The 21978-nt window shown below is 39.7% G+C and overlaps 1 protein-coding gene across 5 annotated transcripts in view; it reads left to right on the top strand.

The window, feature by feature from the left end:
• Positions 1-10511: 10511 nt before the first annotated feature.
• Positions 10512-21978, top strand: part of trim33l (tripartite motif containing 33, like) — a 50118-nt gene continuing 38651 nt past the window's right edge. For 2 of the 5 annotated variants that reach the window (XM_051720283.1, XM_051720288.1), the window contains exons 1-5: positions 10512-10851; positions 11239-11351; positions 20977-21115; positions 21235-21352; positions 21609-21725. In XM_051720283.1, coding sequence (XP_051576243.1) covers positions 10665-10851; positions 11239-11351; positions 20977-21115; positions 21235-21352; positions 21609-21725 — 674 coding nt within the window. In that variant the 5' untranslated portion in view covers positions 10512-10664. Of the gene's footprint in view, positions 10852-11238; positions 11352-11948; positions 11960-13979; positions 19537-20976; positions 21116-21234; positions 21353-21608; positions 21726-21978 lie in introns of those variants that run through there. The other 3 variants (XM_051720285.1, XM_051720286.1, XM_051720287.1) reach the window with 3 other exon arrangements.

Here is a 21978-nt window from a genome sequence, read left to right as displayed (position 1 = left end):
GCACTTCACCAACTTTTCTATGTTCCGCATTGCACCTTGTGCTGTAACTGCTGCACAAGTCTGCTCTGCAGCTGTGAGAACAGGGTAGAACTGGCTGAGAGAATGGTGGTATATTTCATTTGAAGCAGTGCTATAAAACCATTTCTGCTTTTATATGCTTGTGCATGTTCTCTTCCTCCATTTTTACACATGGTGTTTATAATACTGTTAAAAATCTTGATGTTATAACTTAAAAAAGTATGTGTTTGTGCTGCCTTAACATTTTAAAATGTCTCAACTTAAAGGGAAAGTTGTTTAAACAGAACAAAAAGTTTACAAATCAAAACTTGTTAAATGAGCTTAATGTCTTTTTAAGTAAACTTAATTTACTTCAATCAAATTAATTTAATTTCAAACTGAATATAGAAGTTTACTTATATTATAATTTAATATTATTGATAGCCATATAAGTAGTTAGAGTTATCCTACTGTCAGAGGTTAAATAAACTGCCATTTGATTGTTAATGGTCAGGTGATGATCAGAGACCAATATCTTTGAAGGAAACATGCATGGGCGTCAACACTACAGCACACAAATCACAATGATGGTGACAATCATCTCATCGTTGAGTAACAAGATGATCTTGGTATTATTGCTACATGACAAATAACTGAAATTGACAACACACACAATAACCAACAGCATATATCAAAGCAACAAACAGTTCCAGCCAGGTCTCCTAAGCAACCAAATTGGCCTGGCTGCTAGGGAGGGTACAGTCACATGGTGTAACCTTCTCGTGGTCGCTATAATGTGGTTCTGGCTGTCGGTGGGGCACGTGGTGAGTTGTGCGTGGATGCTGCGGAGAATAGCGTGAAGTCTCCACACACGCTAGGTCTCTGCGGTAACGTGCTCAACAAGCCATGTGATAAAATGCGTGGATTGACGATCTCTGAGATTCGTACTCCGCCACCCGGATTGAGGCGAGTCACTACGCCACCATGAGGACTTAGAGCGCATTGGGAATTATGCATTCCAAATTTGGGAGAAAAAGGTGAGAAAAAAGCAACAAACAGTAAAACATTTTTACATTAGCATAATGGAGTTTGAATATTTTTTTATTTCAGCTGAATAGTTTTTCTAATTTCAATAACCTATCACAAGTTCAGCCAACAGCAGTTATTCCAACTCTACATTTTTATTTATGATACTTAAAAGGCAAAATATCCTTTAAAGTGACCATGTGCTTTTCCTGTACATATTACAAAACAGATGACTAACTTACTAACTTAACACTTAAGTACTATTTTCCATAATGGAATGTGATCTTCGGTACGATGAAGTAGGGGCTGTAGAACCAGCGGCGTTCTCGCCCTTCACTGAGGTCAAATCTTCGTAGCAGTTGCAGGTCCTAAAATTAGGTTGTTCCCCTGAACTCTCTGACCTAATGCCTAATGTCTTGGTGGCCTGGTTTGGCTGCACCAACAGTGCCATTTACAGCAAAGCAGAGAAAAAATTTTAAAAACATTATTTCAGATAAACTTGGAGGACACTGCCTCACATAAACATCAGAAACCTGTTTAGTTTGGTCTTAGCATTCGATGTGTGTCTGTGGCGAGGTCGTGGTTGAGCGTCCATCCAGGGAGAGGGGAAGCGGTAAGGATTCATCCCTGGGTGATAATTAAGTGTAACAGGTGTTTGTTGTTGCAGTAATTCGGGACGAGCGATAAAAGGAGCCCACGTGAGAGAGAGAGAGAGAGAGAGAGAGAGAGAGTTTGACAAGGAATCAGTTCTCTTGTCTCTAAAATTGTACATTCTGCAGTGTAGAGTGTTTTATAAAATGTGCAGCAGTGTTCAGTGTATTAAATCATTAATCAGACAATCAATCTATCATGAATGAATGAATAAAACTCACTCAGAATGCAGACCGTTTCTGACACGCTTTTCCACGCATCATTGTTTTATTTAATCCATGCATGTGGTTACAGACAAATTATATAGAACAGTAAAAATCCCTCACGACGCTGAAACTTCTCTGTCTTGCATGCACTCGTCCCCAGTCTGCCAGGAGACAGATGACCTGAGCTCTGTTGTCTTCACTCTCATTGGCAGTCGTTCGTGAATGTCGCTCGTTATTTGCATAAAGTTTACATTTTCTCAACTTGTTTTGTCGCTCTCTACGGCGATCTCTGTCGACAACGGCTTGTGTCGCCGGAAGTTGAGGTGCTCTCATTGAAAATGATAGTGTGAATGCAGCTGCAGGTGGTGACACTAGGGGTCGCTCTTGGGAGCCCCAAACACCTCTGATCTTTGAGAAAAGGCCAATGGGAATTGGCGAGTGGAATTTGCATGCCACTCCCCCGGATATACGGGTATAAAAGGAGCTGGCTCGCAACCACTCATTCAGATTTTCTCTTTGGAGCTGAGCGATTGTATTCAGTGAGCTGAATTACTTTGCCGATCCATTCACCTCGAAAGCTGTTGGATTTACGGCGCATTACAGCGGAAAGAGTATATTTTCCCCTCTAAAACTCACAGAGTGGCACTCACAGAGAGCGTCTTTTTAAAGATGCCTTTACGTTTGTGTTTAATTCCTGGTTGCAGTCGTTACCTCTCTGCTTCCGACGGCCACGATCGCTGTCTTACGTGCTTGGGCACTGCCCACGCAGAGACAGCGTTCGTGGACAGGTCATGTTCTCACTGCAAGAACATGACCATGGCAACGTTACGGTCGCAGCTTTCTTTTGTCAGAGGGAAAGCCACCCCAGTGGCTCCCCACCTCGGTCCTTCTACCTACGGGTATGAAGCCATGTCGGTTAGCACTGGAGGCGATTTGGGGATCCCAATGGGAGCCGCTCCGCCGGGTAACCCCTCACAGACCTCCCATTCCCTAGCATGCTCGTTTGCCCCGGTCGAGTTCGGGTCTCGCGAAGAGGATGAGCTGTCGATCGCAGCATCGGAGAGCGGGCTTGTCCAGTCTGACGCTGAGGACTCTGCTGGGCTCCCACCTTCGGGTGCGGTCGTCCAGTCGCAGGCCGATACGGAGCTGGCGGCCATGCTTGCCCGAACGGCTGCGAGTGTCGGGCTGGAGTGGAACCCTCCCCTCCCTCCCCGGTCCCTTTCTTCCCATAGGTGCATGAGGAGCTTATGAGGTCGTGGCAGGCACCTCTCACTGCCCGGACCTGGTCTCTCAGCTCCTCCGCTCTCACAACCCTCGATGGTGGGTCTGCCAGGGGGTACATGGCGATTCCCCTGTTGGATAAGGCAATTGTGGTGCACCTGTGCTCGCAAATCGCCGCCACCTGGCGGAAACGCCCGAGGCTCCCGTCCAGGGCCTGTAGGTTTATGTCGTTTCTGGCGGCTAAGGCCTATGGTGCCGCTGGACAGGCAGCCTCCACCCTGCACGCCATGGCTCTCCTGCAAGTGCACCAAGCCAAGGCGCTAAAAGAACTGCACGAAGGTAGTTCTGACCCGGGATTGATGCAGGAGCTGCGTTCGGTGACTGATCTCACTCTCTGGGCGACAAAGGTCACAGCGCAGACTCTCGGGCAGGCGATGTCCACCCTCGTGGTCCAGGAACGCCACCTTTGGCTCAACCTGGTCGAGATGAGGGAGGCTGACAAAGTACGGTTCCTTGATGTCCCCATCTCCCAGGTTGGCCTATTCGGCGACACCGTCGAGGACTTTCCCCAGCAGTTCTCGGCAGTTAAGAAGCAGACGGAGGCTATTCAGCACATCCTGCCCTGGCACAGATCAAGATCCCGCACCCTGTCTGCTTGTCGCCAAGGGCGTCCCCGGCGTGGAGTCACCCGCAGGAAGCGGACACCCCCCATCTCACGGCCTGCCGCGAAGAACCCGAGGAAGGTTTCGAAGCGCCCCTGAAACCCAGGGACGTGGAGACCCGCTGCATTGGAGATGGTAAACAGACCACTCCATCCCCCGGTGGAGGGCCAGGAGGAGAATCTTTTATTTCCTTTTCTTTTGATTTCGCCCACATTGTCAAGAAAAGAGCAGTTTCCTCATTCCCTGGATCACACATCCGGTGTTCACGGCCGTCGTTATCATGAACGCCAGACACCGCACCTTTATGGCACCCATGGCACCCCAGAGGCAGGCCCCCCGCCCTTGCGTGCCCAGCTGTGGCACAAACACACCCACGCCAGGGCAGTTTTGACAGACTATGAGGACAATTTCCCTCCTCCACCGTCACTGAATGGTCCTATTAGTAGGAATAGGAATAATAGAGTTTTAAAATCTGTTATTTCTCCGAATGGTTTTTCTGATCATCATTTGTGTTTATTTGAAATAAGTTTGAAAAAATCACAATGCTCTAGTTTTTATTGGCATTTTAATGTTAAATTATTGCATGATGTAGTTTTTTGTGAAAAGTTTGTTTATTGTGGCATGAATGGAGAGAACAGAAAAGTGAATATGATGATATTGTACAGTGCATCCGGAAAGTATTCACAGCGCTTTACTTTTTCCACATTTTGTTATGTTACATCCTTATTCCAAAATGGATTAAATTCATTATTTTCCTCAAAATTCTACAAACAATACCCCATAATGACAACGTGAAAGACGTTTGTTTGAAATCTTTGCAAATTTATGAAAAATAAAAAACTAAAAAAATCACATGTACATAAGTATTCACAGCCTTTGCCATGACACTCAAAATTGAGCACAGGTGCATCCTCTTTCCACTGATCATCCTTGAGATGTTTCTACAACTTGATTGGAGTTCACCTGTGGTAAATTCAGTTGATTGGACATGATTTGGAAAGGCACACACCTGTCTATATAAGGTCCCATAGTTAACAGTGCATGTCAGAGCACAAACCAAGCCATGAAGTCCAAGGAATTGTCTGTAGACCTCCGAAACAGGATTGTATCGAGGCACAGATCTGGGGAAGGGTACAGAAAAATTTCTGCAGCATTGAAGGTCCCAATGAGCACAGTGGCCTCCATCATCCGTAAATGGAAGAAGTTTAAAACCACCAGGACTCTTCTTAAAGCTGGCCACCTGGCCAAACTGAGCGATCGGGGGAGAAGGGCCTTAGTCAGGGAGGTGACCAAGAACCCGATGGTCACTCTGACAGAGCTCCAGCATTTCTCTGTGGAGAGAGGAGAAACTTCCAGAAGAACAACCGTCTCTGCAGCACTCCACCAATCAGGCCTGTATGGTAGAGTGGCCAGACGGAAGCCACTCCTCAGTAAAAGGCACATGACAGCCTGCCTGGAGTTTGCCAAAAGGCACCTGAAGGACTCTCAGACCATGAGAAACAAAGATTGAACTCTTTGGCCTGAATGGCAAGCGTCATGTCTGGAGGAAACCAGGCACCGCTCATCACCTGGCCAATACCATCCCTACAGTGAAGCATGGTGGTGGCAGCATCATGCTGTGGGGATGTTTTTCAGCGGCAGGAACTGGGAGACTAGTCAGGATCGAGGGAAAGATGAATGCAGCAATGTACAGAGACATCCTTGATGAAAACCTGCTCCAGAGCACTCTGGACCTCAGACTGGGGTGAAGGTTCATCTTCCAACAGGACAACGACCCTAAGCATACAGCCAAGATAACAAAGGAGTGGCTACGGGACAACTCTGTGAATGTCCTTGAGTGGCCCAGCCAGAGCCCAGACTTAAACCCGATTGAACATCTCTGGAGAGATCTGAAAATGGCTGTGCACTGACGCTCCCCATCCAACCTGATGGAGCTTGAGAGGTCCTGCAAAGAAGAATGGGAGAATCTGCCCAAAAATAGGTGTGCCAAGCTTGTAGCATCATACTCAAAAAGACTTGAGGCTGTAATTGGTGCCAAAGGTGCTTCAACAAAGTATTGAGCAAAGGCTTATGTACATGTGATTTTTTTTTTCCATTTTTTATTTTTAATAAATTTGCAAAGATTTCAAACAAACTTCTTTCACATTGTCATTATGAGGTATTGTTTGTAGAATTTTGAGGAAAATAATGAATTTAATCCATTTTGGAATAAGGCTGTAACATAACAAAATGTGGAAAAAGTGAAGCACTGTGAATACTTTCTGGATGCACTGTACAATGGTGGGAGGTGGGGAAAACCCAAATAAGAATGTTCTGTCAAAATTATACTGCTCACAATAATAGTTTGTTTAAAAAAACTATTAGAGAACTTGAAAGAGACATTGAACAGCTTGAAATGTGTGTAAGTGACAATAATTTAGCAGATGTGGGAATGTTGAAGAAAAAAAAGAATGCTTTAGGTTCTCCTCTTCATAAACATGCAAAAGGAGCCCATTTTTCCTCGTTGCAGGACATGGACGCTCCTAGTTCTTTCTTTTTTAGTCTAGAAAGAAAAGAATCGGAGAGAAAACAGATGCTACATCTGAAACGAACTAATGGAACTTTGACGTCTGATCCAAAAGAGATGTGGACTTTTATAATGAACTGTTTGGAGCACAAGAGTGTGATGGTCCTAGTATGGACTTTTTACTTAAGGAATTTCCTAAATTGAGTGCTGAGCAGCAAAAGAAATTGGACTCTGAGATACAAATACAGGAATTGTCAAAAGCAGTTCAACAACTTTCTGTTGGTTGGGCCCCTGGTATTGATGGACTTCCTGCAGAATTTTATAAAAATGTCTGGGACTTATTTAAAGAAGACATGTTAGAGGTTTTTAAAGTTTCTTTTGAAAAGAAGGAATTACCAACAAGTTGTAAAAGAGCTATATTGTCTTTACTGCCCAAGAAGGGTGACCTTGGTCTTTTAAAAAACTGGAGACCAGTTGCTTTATTATGCACAGACTATAAGATTCTTGCAAAGTGTTTTTCAAATAGACTAAAGCAATACCTTGGGTATATGGTACATAAAAGCCAGACCTACTGTGTACCCAACAGAACTATAATGGACAATCTTTGTTTATTAAGAGATGTAATTGATTTAGCATGTATGGATAATCAAGATTTGGGTATACTTTCTATTGACCAAGAAAAGGCTTTTGATAGAGTTGATCATTTTTATTTGTTCAGTACTCTTTAAGCTTTTGGAATTGGAAAAAAAATTCATATCAGGGATAAAACTTTTATATGCTGGGGCATCGGCCATGTTAAAGGTAGGAGGTGGGCTTAGTCGGCCAGTTTTAATACATAGGGGCATTAGACAAGGTTGTCCTTTATCAGGGCAACTATATTTTCTGGCAATCGAACCCTTGCTTTGTCAGTTAAGGAAGAAATTGCAAGGTTTTTTAATTAAAGGGTTTGAAAACAGACCTGTTAATGTATCTGTATATGCTGATGATATAACTGTTTTTATAAAAAATGATAATGATGTAAGAGTGTTAAAAGAAATTTTAAAAATCTATGAAAAGGCCTCATCTGCAAAAGTCAACTGGGAAAAAAGTGAAGGTTTTATTATAGTGAGCTGGCAAGAGAGAAATCTTCCTGTACTTCCAGGTGGAGTTGAATGGGGTAGTGAAGGGCTAAAAATTCTTGGTGTCCATTTAGGAAAGGGTATGGTGGAAAAGGTATGTGCCAAGTTGTCTAGATGGAACTGGGTGCTACCTCAGCTATCATATAGGGGAAGGGTTTTGGTTGCCAATAATCTAGTTGCTTCCATGCTCTGGCATAAAATGACTGTGCTTAATCCACCAGAGGATGTTGTTCACGAGATACAAAAGAGACTAATTGATTTTTTTTTTGGTCTGGATGTCATTGGATGAAGGCGGCTGTGCTTTTTTTGCCCGTTCATGCAGGTGGGCACGGATTAATAGATGTACAAAGCCGACTCATGACCTTCAGACTTCAAGCTGCACAGAGACTTCTATATTCTAGAGGATCAAATTGTTTTGATCCAGCCTGCGCTTTGCTGCAAAAAGTGGACATTTTTAAATATGACATGCAGTTGTTTTTAATAAGGCTGACAGACTTGGATTTGAGTGGCACTTCGTTTTTCTATCAGTCAGTTTTAAAAGCATGGAGATTCACTTTTAAATTGGAGAGAGATTTTGCAAATCTTGGAGACTGGATAAAATGTTAACCACTTTTCAGTAATCCCCTGATAGAACCGTTAAACCTTAAGAGTTTAAGGACTATAATGGCAAAAGCTTGTTGTACCAAAATATCAGATCTGAGAGCTGGTGAAACCTGGAAAAGTCCTGAGGAGATGTGTTGCCTGACGGGCATTAAGTCTGTCAGGTTCATGAAGATGGTACTTAATGAAATGTATTCTTTTTTACCTTCGGTCCTTAGACAAGTTTCTGAGGCCAACAAGATATCTCCGCTGGAGGAGGAAGGCTATCTTTTGTTTCTGTTGTCATAATGTGATTGTTTTAAAAAAAATTACAAATGTTTTAATGAAGGAGTGTTAAAATTCAAAAAAATTATCTCTCTCTCTCTCTTTCTCTCTCTCTCTCTCTCTATGGCACTAGTTATTCCTCATTCAAGTTCTCTCTCTCTCTCTCTCTCTCTCTCTATGGCACTAGTTATTCCTCATTCAAGTTCTCTCTCTCTCTCTCTCTGGCACTAGTTATTCCTCATTCAAGTTCTCTCTCTCTCTCTCTCTCTCTCTCTGGCACTAGTTATTCCTCATTCAAGTTCTCTCTCTCTCTCTCTCTCTCTCTGGCACTAGTTATTCCTCATTCAAGTTCTCTCTCTCTCTCTCTCTCTCTCTCTGGCACTAGTTATTCCTCATTCAAGTTCTCTCTCTCTCTCTCTCTCTCTCTGGCACTAGTTATTCCTCATTCACGTTCTCTCTCTCTATGGCACTAATTATTCCTCATTCAAGTTCTCTCTCTCTTTATGGCACTAGTTATTCCTCATTCAAGTTCTCTCTCTCTCACACTTTTTTCCTTTGAATTTGAGCCATATTGTCCTGAATGATTTGGTATATCTTTGGAGAGGCACCAGTATTTCCTCCACATTTTCACTGATCTCAGAAAAAAAAAAAAAAAAAAATGATATACTTGGATTTACAAGTAATTGCAGAAAATAAAACACCAGTGACAGTCAAATATAATTTTCTAACCACATTGTGAGAAAGTTGACCTTTTAGCTATTAGTTGACTTCTCAGTAAATATATTTAAGCAAGCTGACATTTCACAGTACTCAGTTCCTATTTTCATAGTGTGTGTGTGTGTGTGTGTCAGTAACGGAAATCATGTGTAAAGGGTTCCCTGTTTTACTCTTCCGAGTGTCTGAGGTCAAAAGTTGAACATCACTCCTGTATTCTAGAACATTTGGTATAATTTACATAATTAATGCAGAATCTGTACATATGTCATTTCAAATAAGGTAATGACTGATCTCATTGGATAATTTAGTTAGTGTACTGCTTTTCCTGTTCTTACAAAGGTATATAATGCTGTGCTGAACAATAAAGTACGAGAAATCTCTGATGCATACTTAAGTGTCTGTGTCATTCATTTCTCCCCTCGCGAGGATCCGGATCGAGACAGTGACTGCAGACCTGACTTGATACTTAGGGGCCAATCCTGAAAATTCCTAACACATATATAATTAATTGTATTTGGTTCTGAGCTCGGCCCAGGCAGAAAACGCAGAGCTCTTGCCCATCAGACAAGGGGATAAACCACTCCACGATAGGAAACATTTGTCCGTCCATCTGCTGACACACAGGAGAAGAAATAAATAACTGTGCTGTCGACGAAGAAGGATGTTTGTCGAAACCCCAAAGGGAGCAGAAAAACGATCCACCCCCTGTGAAGGTGTGCAAATCTGACAATGAATTGAAGATGGGCATCCAGAGTAAGCCTAGTATCAGATGACATTACTATCCTGAAGGAGAAAATTGTGATCAGAATAAGCGCTGTGCTCCGCTTTATATACGCGTGCGAAGGGGGTGGAGCACGAAGCGTTATCTGCCAATTAAAACTGGCATTATTCTAAAGAGCTTCAGAGATCCGTTGTTGAAGTGACCGACTTGAAAGGGAACTTCCAAATTTAAACGTTTATACTTTGATTCCAAATTACTAAGTTACTTTGATTAATATGTCTCATTCCTTTTAATAGAACTTAGTCAAGTCATGTATTTGTGTCTGATGGTTTCTTCACGCATCAAGAGCCGAAAGGGAGTTTGTAAAACATTTTAATGATGCATGTGCTTATCTCCTCTGCACTTTTAGTTTTCATTTAGATTATTTGCTTTGTTTTCTGCGTTATCCCAGCGGTACCTGCGGAAATAAATAGCTATAACAAAGACCACACAAAACGCACAGACTAATGATCAACACGTCCAGTGGTTCTCTATTCCAGTCCAGTCCCTTATTTAACGCACCCAATTCAGATCATGGAGTCACTACTAACATAATGATGAGTTGAATCAGGTGTGTTAAATAAAAGGGAGACATAAAAAATGTCATAACATAAAAAAGTTGTAGTTTTGACTTCCGACTTAAATGAAATAGATTTCAGAAATAATCCATAACAAATTTTGTGACTTGAAGAGCTGCCACTTACATATTCCAGTGATAGGCCTATCAACCTTCTGCGTCACTGGATGTGTAGAAAAGGATACGCCCCCGATAGAGGAAGCTAATGAATATTCCAGGATGTCCCGCCCAGAGGAACAGAAAATACCAACGGCTCACCGTTAGATTAACTCTATATAAGCGAAACGCGGCTAGTTTACTCTGAATTGTCCCAAATAAGAAATATTTCGTGTGCTATTACACGTATTTTCAAGAAACAAATGTTTACCCCTGACCAAGCTGGGCGTCCAGCGTCGCCTCATCCGGATTTACCAAAAAGTGTTTGCGGAGCCTGCGCTGTTTGTAAAACACGCCTGAACTCTTCTTCAGACCCAAAACTTCTGCCCTGTCTGCATACAGTTTGTCAAGCTTGCATTACAAAGACCTACACCGATGAATGCACACACGGTGAGAACTTGTTTGCATTACTGACAGTTTGGTCGATAACAATTTGAGCATTTTAGTCGCTTCGATTACTTGCAGTGTTTCTTTAAATACATCAACGGACGATAAACGGCGACATGAGTAGCAAACATTTAGATAGCTCTATGTCTTTGCAGTATGGTTTCATTTTTCTAATATATTTTGATGTGAAGGTGTGCCTTTGAGAAATAAGACTGTGGAGCTGCTCAATCTGTTTGCTTTTTCACTATCTATTCACTCACTTGCAAAATGGGTGTGACAAATATATTGCCATAAAAACTGTAAGAAGCATATTAGAATAATAAATCCCAATAAAGCCAATTTATTGTATTTTTAATGTATATTGAGGCTTTTGTTTCTTTCTTCCTCGAGAATGTCCAATGTGTGAGCAGTCCTTCCGTTTGTTTGAGGTCACAGAATGCGTCATTTTCGAAGATTCATCTCACAATAACGAGCCTCTCAAGGTAAGAGCTCAGAAACTGACGGTAAGTTCAAATAGTTGACTTAAATTGTTAGTTAGTTCACCAAAAAATTAAAATTCCCTCATTTTCTCACCCTCATGCCATCTAAAATGTGTATGACTTTCTTTCTTCAACATCTATAATACTCCAGTTGTTTAATCAATGTCTTCTGAAGTGATCCAGTAGGTTTGGGGTGAGACCAGACCAAAATGTAACTACGTTTTTACTTTACATCTTGTCATTGCAGTCTATAGGCACAATCATGATCAAGGTCGATTACACTTCCTAGTGCTTAACGCATGCGCAGAGCGCTAGATGGCGCTATAGGAAGTGTAATCGAGCTTGAAATAATAATCACCATGGAGACTGCTGTCATAACATACAGTGAAAAAGGAGTTACATTTTGGTCTGTTATCTCCCAAAACCAACTAGATCACTTAAGAAGACATTGACTAAACCACTGGAGTCATATGGATTACTTTTATGTTGACTATCTCCTTTTTGGAGCTTCAAAGGCCTGATCACCTTTCACTTGAATTGTATGGACCTACAGAGTTGAGATATTCTTCTAAACATATTTGTTTGTGTTCTTTAGAAGAAAATAAGTCATACACATCTAGGATGGCATGGGGGTGAGTACACATTGAGAGATGTTTCATTTTTGGGTGAACTATCCCTTTAAATTGATGCTAGAAAGATATTGAAACTTTGAAATGTTAATATCAGTGCTTGAATTGAGGGGGGCTTGGGGGATCTGGGACCCCCCATAAGGCATTAGGATACTTATATTTTAGTAAAAATAATAATGACAAATCTGATTAAATTCATTCAGTGGATACGGTAAATTTCGTGAATTAATTATTTACAATAATTTATATTAAGTTTGTTTATAGGCAAGTTGTCATGTCTCTTTAAAATGTAAATGCCCCACCCCACATCTAAAGACCGCTAAGTGCATGACATTGTTGACATGACTGCTTGCTTGGCGCCGCTCCGGTGAAGCTAACTTTAGCTAAAAAATGGAGAATGATAAACCTCCACTCGCAGTCGGGAAGAGAAAGCTTCTTACTGACTTTTTTGAGGGGTAATTTTCTCTCTATATCTTTCTACTATATCAATCCTCTCCATGTTGGGGCTTTTGTATTCCTTGCATAAATTGGAAACATTTAGGCTTACTAATTTTTCATTATTAATAGGCCTGGTTCTACGGGGGAGCTAGAGATCGCGATGAAGATGAGTGACCGCTTTTTAGTGATTATAAAGGGAGCGCTCGTTGTGCGCTTTCTATGCTATATATAATCCATTCAGAATTTGTATAAAACATATTTTCATGCTGCTAAGAGGAGGACCAACGGCAAAGTTTCGGGAATTACATCCACATATAAATGCGGGATTCACTCTTGAAATAGCAATGACTGACATATTGATAACCATAGCATTGTTTGTTCCTGAATGAAGCAGACTTTTTGACTGAAATGGTTGAATAGTCTGCTGACTGACTCACTCATAACAGTCCCTTGCCGCCACCTACTGACGTAACATGTAACTGCACTGAAATCGTTGAAAAATCCCCACCAACAATATCACACAGACTGACAGCCTGTCTTGTCACAATTTATATTTTTAATATCTAATAAACTAGTTTCATGCATTTAAACAAGTCTTTTGGAACAAACATTATTATCACAAAGTGTCACTGGACATCAACCATCCAGTTGTTTTTAGGGTAGTAAATACTACATTGGTAAATAATGCTAGAATTATTCTGTTGGATGTACACTACTGTTCAAAAGTTCAAAAGTCTCTTCTGCTCACCAAGCCTGCATTGATTTGATCCAAAATACAGTAAAAACAGTAATATTGTGAAATATCAAAATTTAAAATAATAATAATACAATAGTAAAATGCAATTTATTCCTGTGATGTAAAGCTGAATGTTCAGCATCATTACTCCAGTCTTCAGTGTCACATGATCCTTCAGTAATCATTCTGATATGCTGATTTGATGCTGAAGAAACATTTCTGATTATCATCAATGTTGAAAACAGTTGTGTACAATTTTTTTTTTCAGGATTCTTTGATAAATAGAAAGTTCAAAAGAATGACATTTATCTGAAGAAATCTTTTGTAACATTATACACTACCATTCAAAAGTTTGGGGTTAGTAAGAATTTATTTATTTTTGGGAAAGAAATGAAAGAAATTAATACTTTTATTCAGCAAGGATGCATTTAATTGATCAGAAGTGACCGTAAAGATATTTAAAATGTTACAAAAGATTCTATTTCAGATAAATGTTGTTCTTTTGAACTTTCTAGTCATCAAAGATTATTCTTTATCAACACAAAAGCCTGTTCTTTTATGTAAGCCTGTTTTTAATAAATAGTATATAGTTATGCATATTATAATCATATATATTGTATGGTTTGTATATATTGCATTAAATTGTATATTGCGAGACTACCCCCCCAATATATATATATATATATATATATATATATATATATATATATATATATATATATATATATATATAATATTAGCCTTTCACCGATATATCGGTATCGTCATATATTTTGCCAATATAAAAACTTGCAGAAATGCAGAAAACAATGCTTTAGAATTGGTATCATCTGTCTTTTACTCTCCGTGACAACAAGCTTATAGCTAATTAGCTAATCACATAGCTACTTTCAGTAACTACGTTTCCATCCATGGATTTTTTGCGAAGATTTTTAGCGCATCAAAGTAAAGCTGATGGAAATGCAAATTATCTCTAAAATTTCACGTGTCGACATATTTTTCCGTTTAACTCTAGTGCATAAACTCTGTCGATACATCAAATGTCGCGAAAAACTGGTTTGGAAACACTTTTTGTCGAGAAAATTGGCATTAACGCTAAAATATAGTGTCACATGACAGAATTGACCCCAATCGTTAGCCTGTGTTAATCATGACGACAAGGTATAGGATCCTTGAAAGCCAATTTATTGTACGTGATTATGAACTGATCTGAACGGCATAAAGATCCGGTCACTGCAAACGTGGCACTTCCAGGAGTGCCAACACAAATATCTCGTATCATGCACATCAACAAGTGCACGGAGAATAAATGAACTCTTTGTGGTTAATTTAATCATGGTAGACATCCATTTATTTATTAAAGTTGCTTTTACACACCATTCAAAATAATAGACGGCAGTCACGGAATTAGCCCACAATACAAAAAACATATCATTTCTGTGCACAAAGAGGTTTTAAATTAAAAATAAATACACAACACTAGATGAAAAGCTTCAGTGTGCTTTTTTGGAACACTAACATAGCCAACATAACTATCAGAACTATTTGTCCAATGAGTTTACTTTCAAACGAGCTTTTGAACCTTTTAAAATTTTTACATATTTTAAATCTAACCCTCTTTACCTCGGATCTCATTTGCTGATCTTCTTCAGAAAATGTAAATTGCATTATGACGCTAAAATTAATTTTAGATGACAATCAAGTTCAGTTGGTCGTTAAAAGTTGCTGGACAAATATGTGGGACATAATGCGGTTGTGATGGCAATGCTTTAGATTAGATGATTGTTTAAAATAGCCTATTGAATATCAGGAATGTATCATATGTAAATCCTGATATTACACCGAATCAGTTTTTCTTTAATAGCTGTGCGCACAGCATATACACATCGATGGATGGTCCTTGTACTAAGACTGAAAATGTCCCCACTACTTGGTGCAGGTTGCCAGCTTGAACAGGGCCATGACGATTCACTTTCGGGTCGGAACCGGTGGCAACCTGCGATAGGCGCAACATCAGGACCAATATTACAGTCCTATCAGAAGGGCAACTGTTCCCTTTTGATTGCAATTCCTCGTCTTCTGATTACATTTATTTGTGAAATTAAAATGATAGTAAGCTGGTTAATTTCAATAAATTGTCTCAGTACTCTCCCCGTTTTACCAAAACTTCAGAGGAAAAAAAATGGGGACATCTGAGAGGCGAATTAGCCTAAACACACATTTCTGTATGGAAACGGCTTAAGGGCAGATTTATTTTGCGATAACCAAAACTTATGTGACAAAGTGTTTCTTTAGGCATGACGTCATCACGCACACATTTGTATCGATAAAAGGCCATTTGAATGGAGACAGGCAGAAGATGGCAAATTTCGCAAATTTTTTTTACGGATTTTCACTTTGTCGATAACAAAATAGCGCGAAAAGTGGATGGAAACTAGGCTATTGTCAGCCGAGTGGAAGCTAATGAGTAAACTTGTATTCACCAAACTGTTTTGTTCAGGATTCACAGTTTGGTACCCCCTTCAACTGAACAATTCCAGTCGTTGCATTTATAAAATGTAATATTTAAAAGTCTGGTTTTCCACCGTTGAAAGTTTCCCCTGAACTTGTATATCAGAATACGGTGCAACACCGCTGCTTATCTTGACTCAGCAGTATTAATATAGTCAGCATTTGACTGATACTAAACAGTACTGATGTTTATTTAGCTATTTATTGTATTTATATTTATTCTTTATTTTCTCAGTGTTCATTTCTAGAATTTGTTGACAATGTATAATAATAATGTCAAATATTCTTTGATAAAAAATATTTAAGAAATCAGCCTTCTGAGTACCTTTTGCATAGTCATATTGGTGCAAAATCGTTGAAAAATCCACATAGAAAAGATCTGTTTTCATTCCAGCTCAAAAATTAAATATATCGGCCACCATATCGGTAATCGGTGAATTTTCCCTCTCTAAAATTGGTATCGGTCTCAAAAATCCCATATCGGTCGGGCTCTAGATATATATTATAGATATAGGATAGACAGATATGAGATCAAGCTTTTGACACTTAGGACAATTGAGTGACTTGTTCACAACTATTACACAAGGTGAAAACATTCACTGATGCTCAAAAAGACAACAAACTACTATATGCATACTATACTTTACAAATAATTATATAATGTAGATTGTGAAGAGCAGTACTAAATAAAAAAAAAATCATATCTCTTATATTTGTATAAATTAGGTCATGCAAACTTATCTTCTCAACAGTGTACTGTATACTGTTTATTAAACATAAGATTAATGGGCTATCAGCTGTCTTCTGCTTTATATCTCGTTTCTGAACAGCAATCTAAATCGAGCAGTTCTGTGATTTGGCAACTAAAAACAGCCTTTTGGCTCCTTAATGTTTCAGTTTAGGAACCAATGGCTCCTTAATGATTTTTTTTAGTCTGGAGCCCTGGTGAAACAGCATATTCAATCATGCGTCAGAATATGCCTACATCCCTGATGGTGATGTGCAAAACTACCAATTTTTATAATTGACTGGTCAAAAAAAAAAAAAAATATTATTTGGCTCTATGTTCACATGACCCCGATCAGACACATTTGAGAGGGATATATGGATGCTAAGCACAGCACTTCAACCTGGTAACTAGAGGATATTAAAGAAATTAATATGCCTAAATAACTAACATTTTATTGCACAAAACTATCAAAGTAAGAAATAAGAAGCGCTCCAATACAGAGTGGCATGAAACTGCTTTTGTGCTTCCTGAGCAGAGAATGACACGCTTCAACCTAACCGGAGTGCTTCAGGCCGATCCTTGCTGCACACATTTTTTTTTTCCAAGAACCATTTAAATTATTTCATTATATTATAGCACATCGTCATCCGGTGACTGATTGTTTTTGAAGGGCTCTTAAAAAAGCATGAAATTGATTTATATTTTTCCCTATCTATTCCCATTGACGGGTGATCAGTCACGTGACACCCGATCCTGGAACTGAGCGCCCATGAGCAAAGATGGCAGCCTCCATTTTGCTAGCTTTCTGGGAACTCTGTGCTAGCTGAGCACAGTCATAGAGATGAATTGGGATGCTAACTGATAGCTCTCCAGGTATTTTGTAGCTTCATGGTGCCGCCTCGGAGGCTTTCTCTGGGCCAATGTCTTTTGGCCCACCGATTACCCTTGGGCTAAACGAGGCCAACCGGGGATTGAGGCGGGTTCAATGTCAAGGTTGTACTTCCTAGGTTGTGTATCCAGTGCAAAATGGTAGAGGTTCGGGAAATAAAAAAATGGGGGTACTATACAAATCCGTTAAAACGCCTAATGGACAAAGTGGTGCCCAAAGAAATTAATTTCCATGGTTCGGTGAACTTTCATAGATGTGCTGGGACATCGTCCTGCTGTTAATGGATAGACCATTCGGGACACCATGTCAGTTACAGTCGGAGAGTTGTCAGCGCAAACTTATGTTGCTGTTTACATTTGGTATAAACTCGATATTCTAGATAACATGATACCTCAGCTTGAGCTCCCCTCTTGCATGCGAAATTGGCAGAGTGTGTGACGTTGGAGTAATTGGCCCAGTAGTGGTAACGCAAATAGATTTTGGTCTTGCGGCTCGAGGACTGAGGCTGTTGGCCCCGGCTGGCCAGTTGGTAGCCCTAGCTCACACTGGCTCTATAGGGGAAAACCGGCAATTGTCTTGAAATGTTTGGTTGATGCAGCGCTTTGATGGCTGTAACAGCAGTGGTGCATAAAAAGATGAAACCTAAAGCATTAAAGAAACTAAACTTCTTGCAGAGGATTTTACTGGGCTGAGTGTTATTTACTATTTAGCACGGCAAGCTATAATCATGCAAAAACGCTCTCTGAGAAGTGGCGTCTCAATTAATTTGAGAAATGCATCTTCTATTAAAACCACCTTCACTAAAAAAATTAATGTTTGTAGTCGACCCCACTAACTGACTTGTTGGTTGTTGGACAACTAGTCGATTAGTCGACAATGCTGGCACATCCCTAATCCCTACTATATAGTATGCCAAAAGCAGTATGAGTAGGATGGCCCAGTCCTCAGTATTCATAAAACAGTAGGCAAGAAATACTACATCTGGCATGTTTATTACTTACTATTTCATAGATAGGACAGTGGGTTTTTTTTCACTAATAGTTGTGTGGATTTGGCGTACTTGTACGCACAGGAAAAGGTATAATGAAAAAGTTCTGCAACAGATGCGTATGCACATTAATTTGTTCTTAAACTTGTTCTAATGATAATGAATATGATTATCTAATTTGAGGTTTTAAAGGCAACCTGAATGTGTGCAGCTTCAAGAAAGCAAATATACATCTTTGTTGTTGTTCATATTTTTCTTTAATTCTTTATATATTTACTCATTGCTTTATATTCAGTTTCTATAAAAATGTTCTTACTATCCTTCTTATATTGTTTCATGCTTCTGTTATGCATTATTATTTCTGTTTAATCTTATGTTATGCTGTATTGTCTCCAAGTTAGATATGGGAATTGTCTCCATTTCAAGGTCTTCAACATCACAGGACTATGTTGTGAAGCAGTAATTTCCATTGCCTTTGCTTGGTATAATAACACTTGTTGAATTTGTACTGGTCAGATGAAGTCAGACTGAGCATTGAGAAACATGCAATGCAACTAAGATTATTTAATAAACTCTGTGCATTTTTACCATTACTTTGTCTCCTGGCATCTGCTGTATTCCCCTGCTGACTCTGCATCCGGGTCAGGTTGGAAAACATTAATTCGTCAGAATGGATGAGCTAACAGATGTAATGAATCTCCCTGTGCTTTTGCGATGTTGTGCAGTACACAACATGCTAAAACCATCTGACAGACCTTTTTCTGGCAGTATAGGAGTATTCCACCAGCTGCACCCAAGCACATCCAACAGATTAGAGTATGTTGCTTGTGCACTCTATCACTTAGCGCACAGACAGAACCAGAACCCAGCTCAAGCTCTAATGCACAAAATGTTTGTTATTTTGAATTAAGACTGTATACAATGACTATTTTATAGGTGTTTGTATGTATGTATGTATGTATTATATTAGGCCTTTTTAACGCATCGATAATCAGAAAATGTTCCCAATAATTATTAATCTATATCTGCATTTTTTTCAGATATAAATAGGGCTACTCGTTGCACAATAGTCTTTGTCTCCTCATACATATTTTTTAACACAACTTTGGTAAAGTGTGAGCAGCAGGGTAACTTAAAGGGGGTCACACACCAGACACGTCTGGCAAACTAACATTTGAAATGATTTTCTATGAAAGTACGCACACCACCGCTCTACAGTTACACCACGAACCTGCTGTAACGGAGTAACGTGGGCAAGGAGGAGGCGGGAACCGACTGAACAGTCAACGTAAGTTTTAATGTCATAAATTAACTTAAATCAACGTAAACACATGGACACACACATAGTGGCCGCATGTGTCTTCTCTCTCTCCTGAACTGGTGCCTCTGGCTCATCTTTACCCCCCTCCTGGCTGATTAGCCCGATTCAGGGCCGGGCGTGTGTCCTCACGGCCCAGCTCTGCCCTTCTCCTTGTCGCACTCCTCCATTGCCCGACTCAGGCCAGGGAAACCAACGGCATGACGTACTCCCCTTCCTTCCTGGGGGAAGATTTTGAGTTACATTTTTATCTGTTTCTCACTCACCTCTATCATAACACTTCTGAAGACATAGATTAAACCACTGAAGTCATATGGATTAATTTCATGTTTCCTTTGTGATTATTGGAGCTACAAAGGTCTGATCATTATTCACTTGCATTGTATGGACGTACAGAGCTGAAATATTCTCCTAAAAATCTTCATTTGTGTTCTTCTGAAGAAAGAAAGTCATACACATCTGGGATGGCATGAGGGTGAGAAAATGATGAGAGAATTAAATTTTTGGGTGAACAATCCATTTAAGTACAGTAAATGTTTTATCACCCCCTTGTGGTCTACCAAAGCTATAACGCCAGACTACACTAGATGGAAGGCCAACTGGCTGTGAATTGGAAAACACAAATTAGGCTTCTGATTTAAATGCAGGCTAATGTTAATATAGATGCCTCAAAAACATATTGAGAAAATAACGTGCCAATTAATAATGGATGTATCAATATTTTATGACATTCCTAATATATATATATATATAATGTATATATATATATATATATATAATGTATATATGTGTGTGTGTGTGTTTAATAATTATATCAATTTTGTGTTTATTCCATGTTTATAAGGACACCATGAGTATGTGATTATTGCATACATATGGTTTCAGTTGGTCCAATTTCTTTCTCGTAAATTTAGAATACATTTTTGTGCAAACTAATTGGTCAATTATGATTTCTGCATGAAAACGTTCGGATGCAGATTTCACGCACAAATAAGTGCATGCGCACGGTTAGTGAATGAGACCCACTGTCCATGTCCCAGATGTAGTAAGTCTTGGAATGTATTAATACTGCTCACTTCTATACCTAAAGGACGTCCTTTATTAAAGGTCGGGAAGTAAGTTCTTCCATCAAATAAAGTACTCTGTGACAGTACATGAATTAGGATGCAGTAAATTTAAAAAAATGTAGAGTAGGACTTCATTTTGTCCATCGGGCAAAAGGGCATTTCATACCAGAATGGACCCAGACATAAATGCAAGTTTACTAAAACAGTGCTTCAATTGCTTTTTGACTGTTTATCATTATCCAATAGCTTGTTCAGCCTAAGTGATATCAGTGGAAAAGGAAAGTCATTTCAGATGAAGATTACTGATATCATGCTATTAAAACTAATGAATCAATCTATGCAGTGTTCTGGGTGTGAAGAGAATGAGGTTAGCGGATGGTGTGTTCAGTGCGAGGAGGCCCTGTGTTTGGATTGCGTGTCTGCCCATCATAGGGTAAAGGTGACCCGTGACCATGAAGTCATACCCAGAACTCCACCCACAGGTTAGACTTGCTGTCTCTGCACACTGTCTTCTCAATATTTCAGGACAACAATCCCTGTGGCATAGTTCATAGGATTTTAATGTGTGCTCTATCAGGTGTCTTTTGTTTCTCTTGTTAAGGTTGGATGCAGAGAAGACGCTGTCCCTCGCACAAACAGGAGAGCTTGAAGTTCTTCTGTCTTGTCTGTAATGAGCTTACCTGTAGAGACTGTCAGCTAATCACCCATAGAGGCCACAGGTATAACCAGCCAATGGATCTATACCCTCTCAGAACAGCGGATGTAAATATTAGAAGCTGCATCAGTTACACAGATAGATCATTCCATCTTTGTCACAGTCTTTTCATTATGGGGAAGAAGGAAAGGTTTTTGCATTTGGAAATGATTCCCACCAATTTGCTTAAGTCTTTCTGGTAATTACAATAATTTCCCCACATTTTTGCATTCCTCCCCAATATATCCTTATCACAGTCTGTTTGTCCATTTGCTTATCAGTTTTATGCAGGAGGAGGAAGCTGTGAGATATCAGAGACAACAACTGCAAAGTTTACTGGCGTCAATCAAACAGCGCAAAGAGACAGTCAACACCAGTCTGCAGCGCCTAGAGACAAGGTAAGTGAATGGAGCCCAGAGAGCCTGCTGAAGCATGTAAACAGACTTCAATGTTATCTTATCATGGTAAAACTTTTATCTAAAACAACTCAAAGAACATCTATTGAAGAAACAGTCTGCCAAGTACAAACTTAAGTCTTAAGACGTTTTCAAACCTGTAGCACGTTAGATCTGTTTTCGAAATGGGGGTTAAAATTGTTACAGTGTTACATTTTCTTCTTGGTTTGCCTTTACAAGGCAACATTTCAAAATA

Source organism: Myxocyprinus asiaticus, chromosome 16, assembly GCF_019703515.2.
Source record: "Myxocyprinus asiaticus isolate MX2 ecotype Aquarium Trade chromosome 16, UBuf_Myxa_2, whole genome shotgun sequence".
Taxonomy (NCBI): domain Eukaryota; kingdom Metazoa; phylum Chordata; class Actinopteri; order Cypriniformes; family Catostomidae; genus Myxocyprinus; species Myxocyprinus asiaticus.
This window is presented reverse-complemented; position numbering and strand designations above follow the sequence as displayed.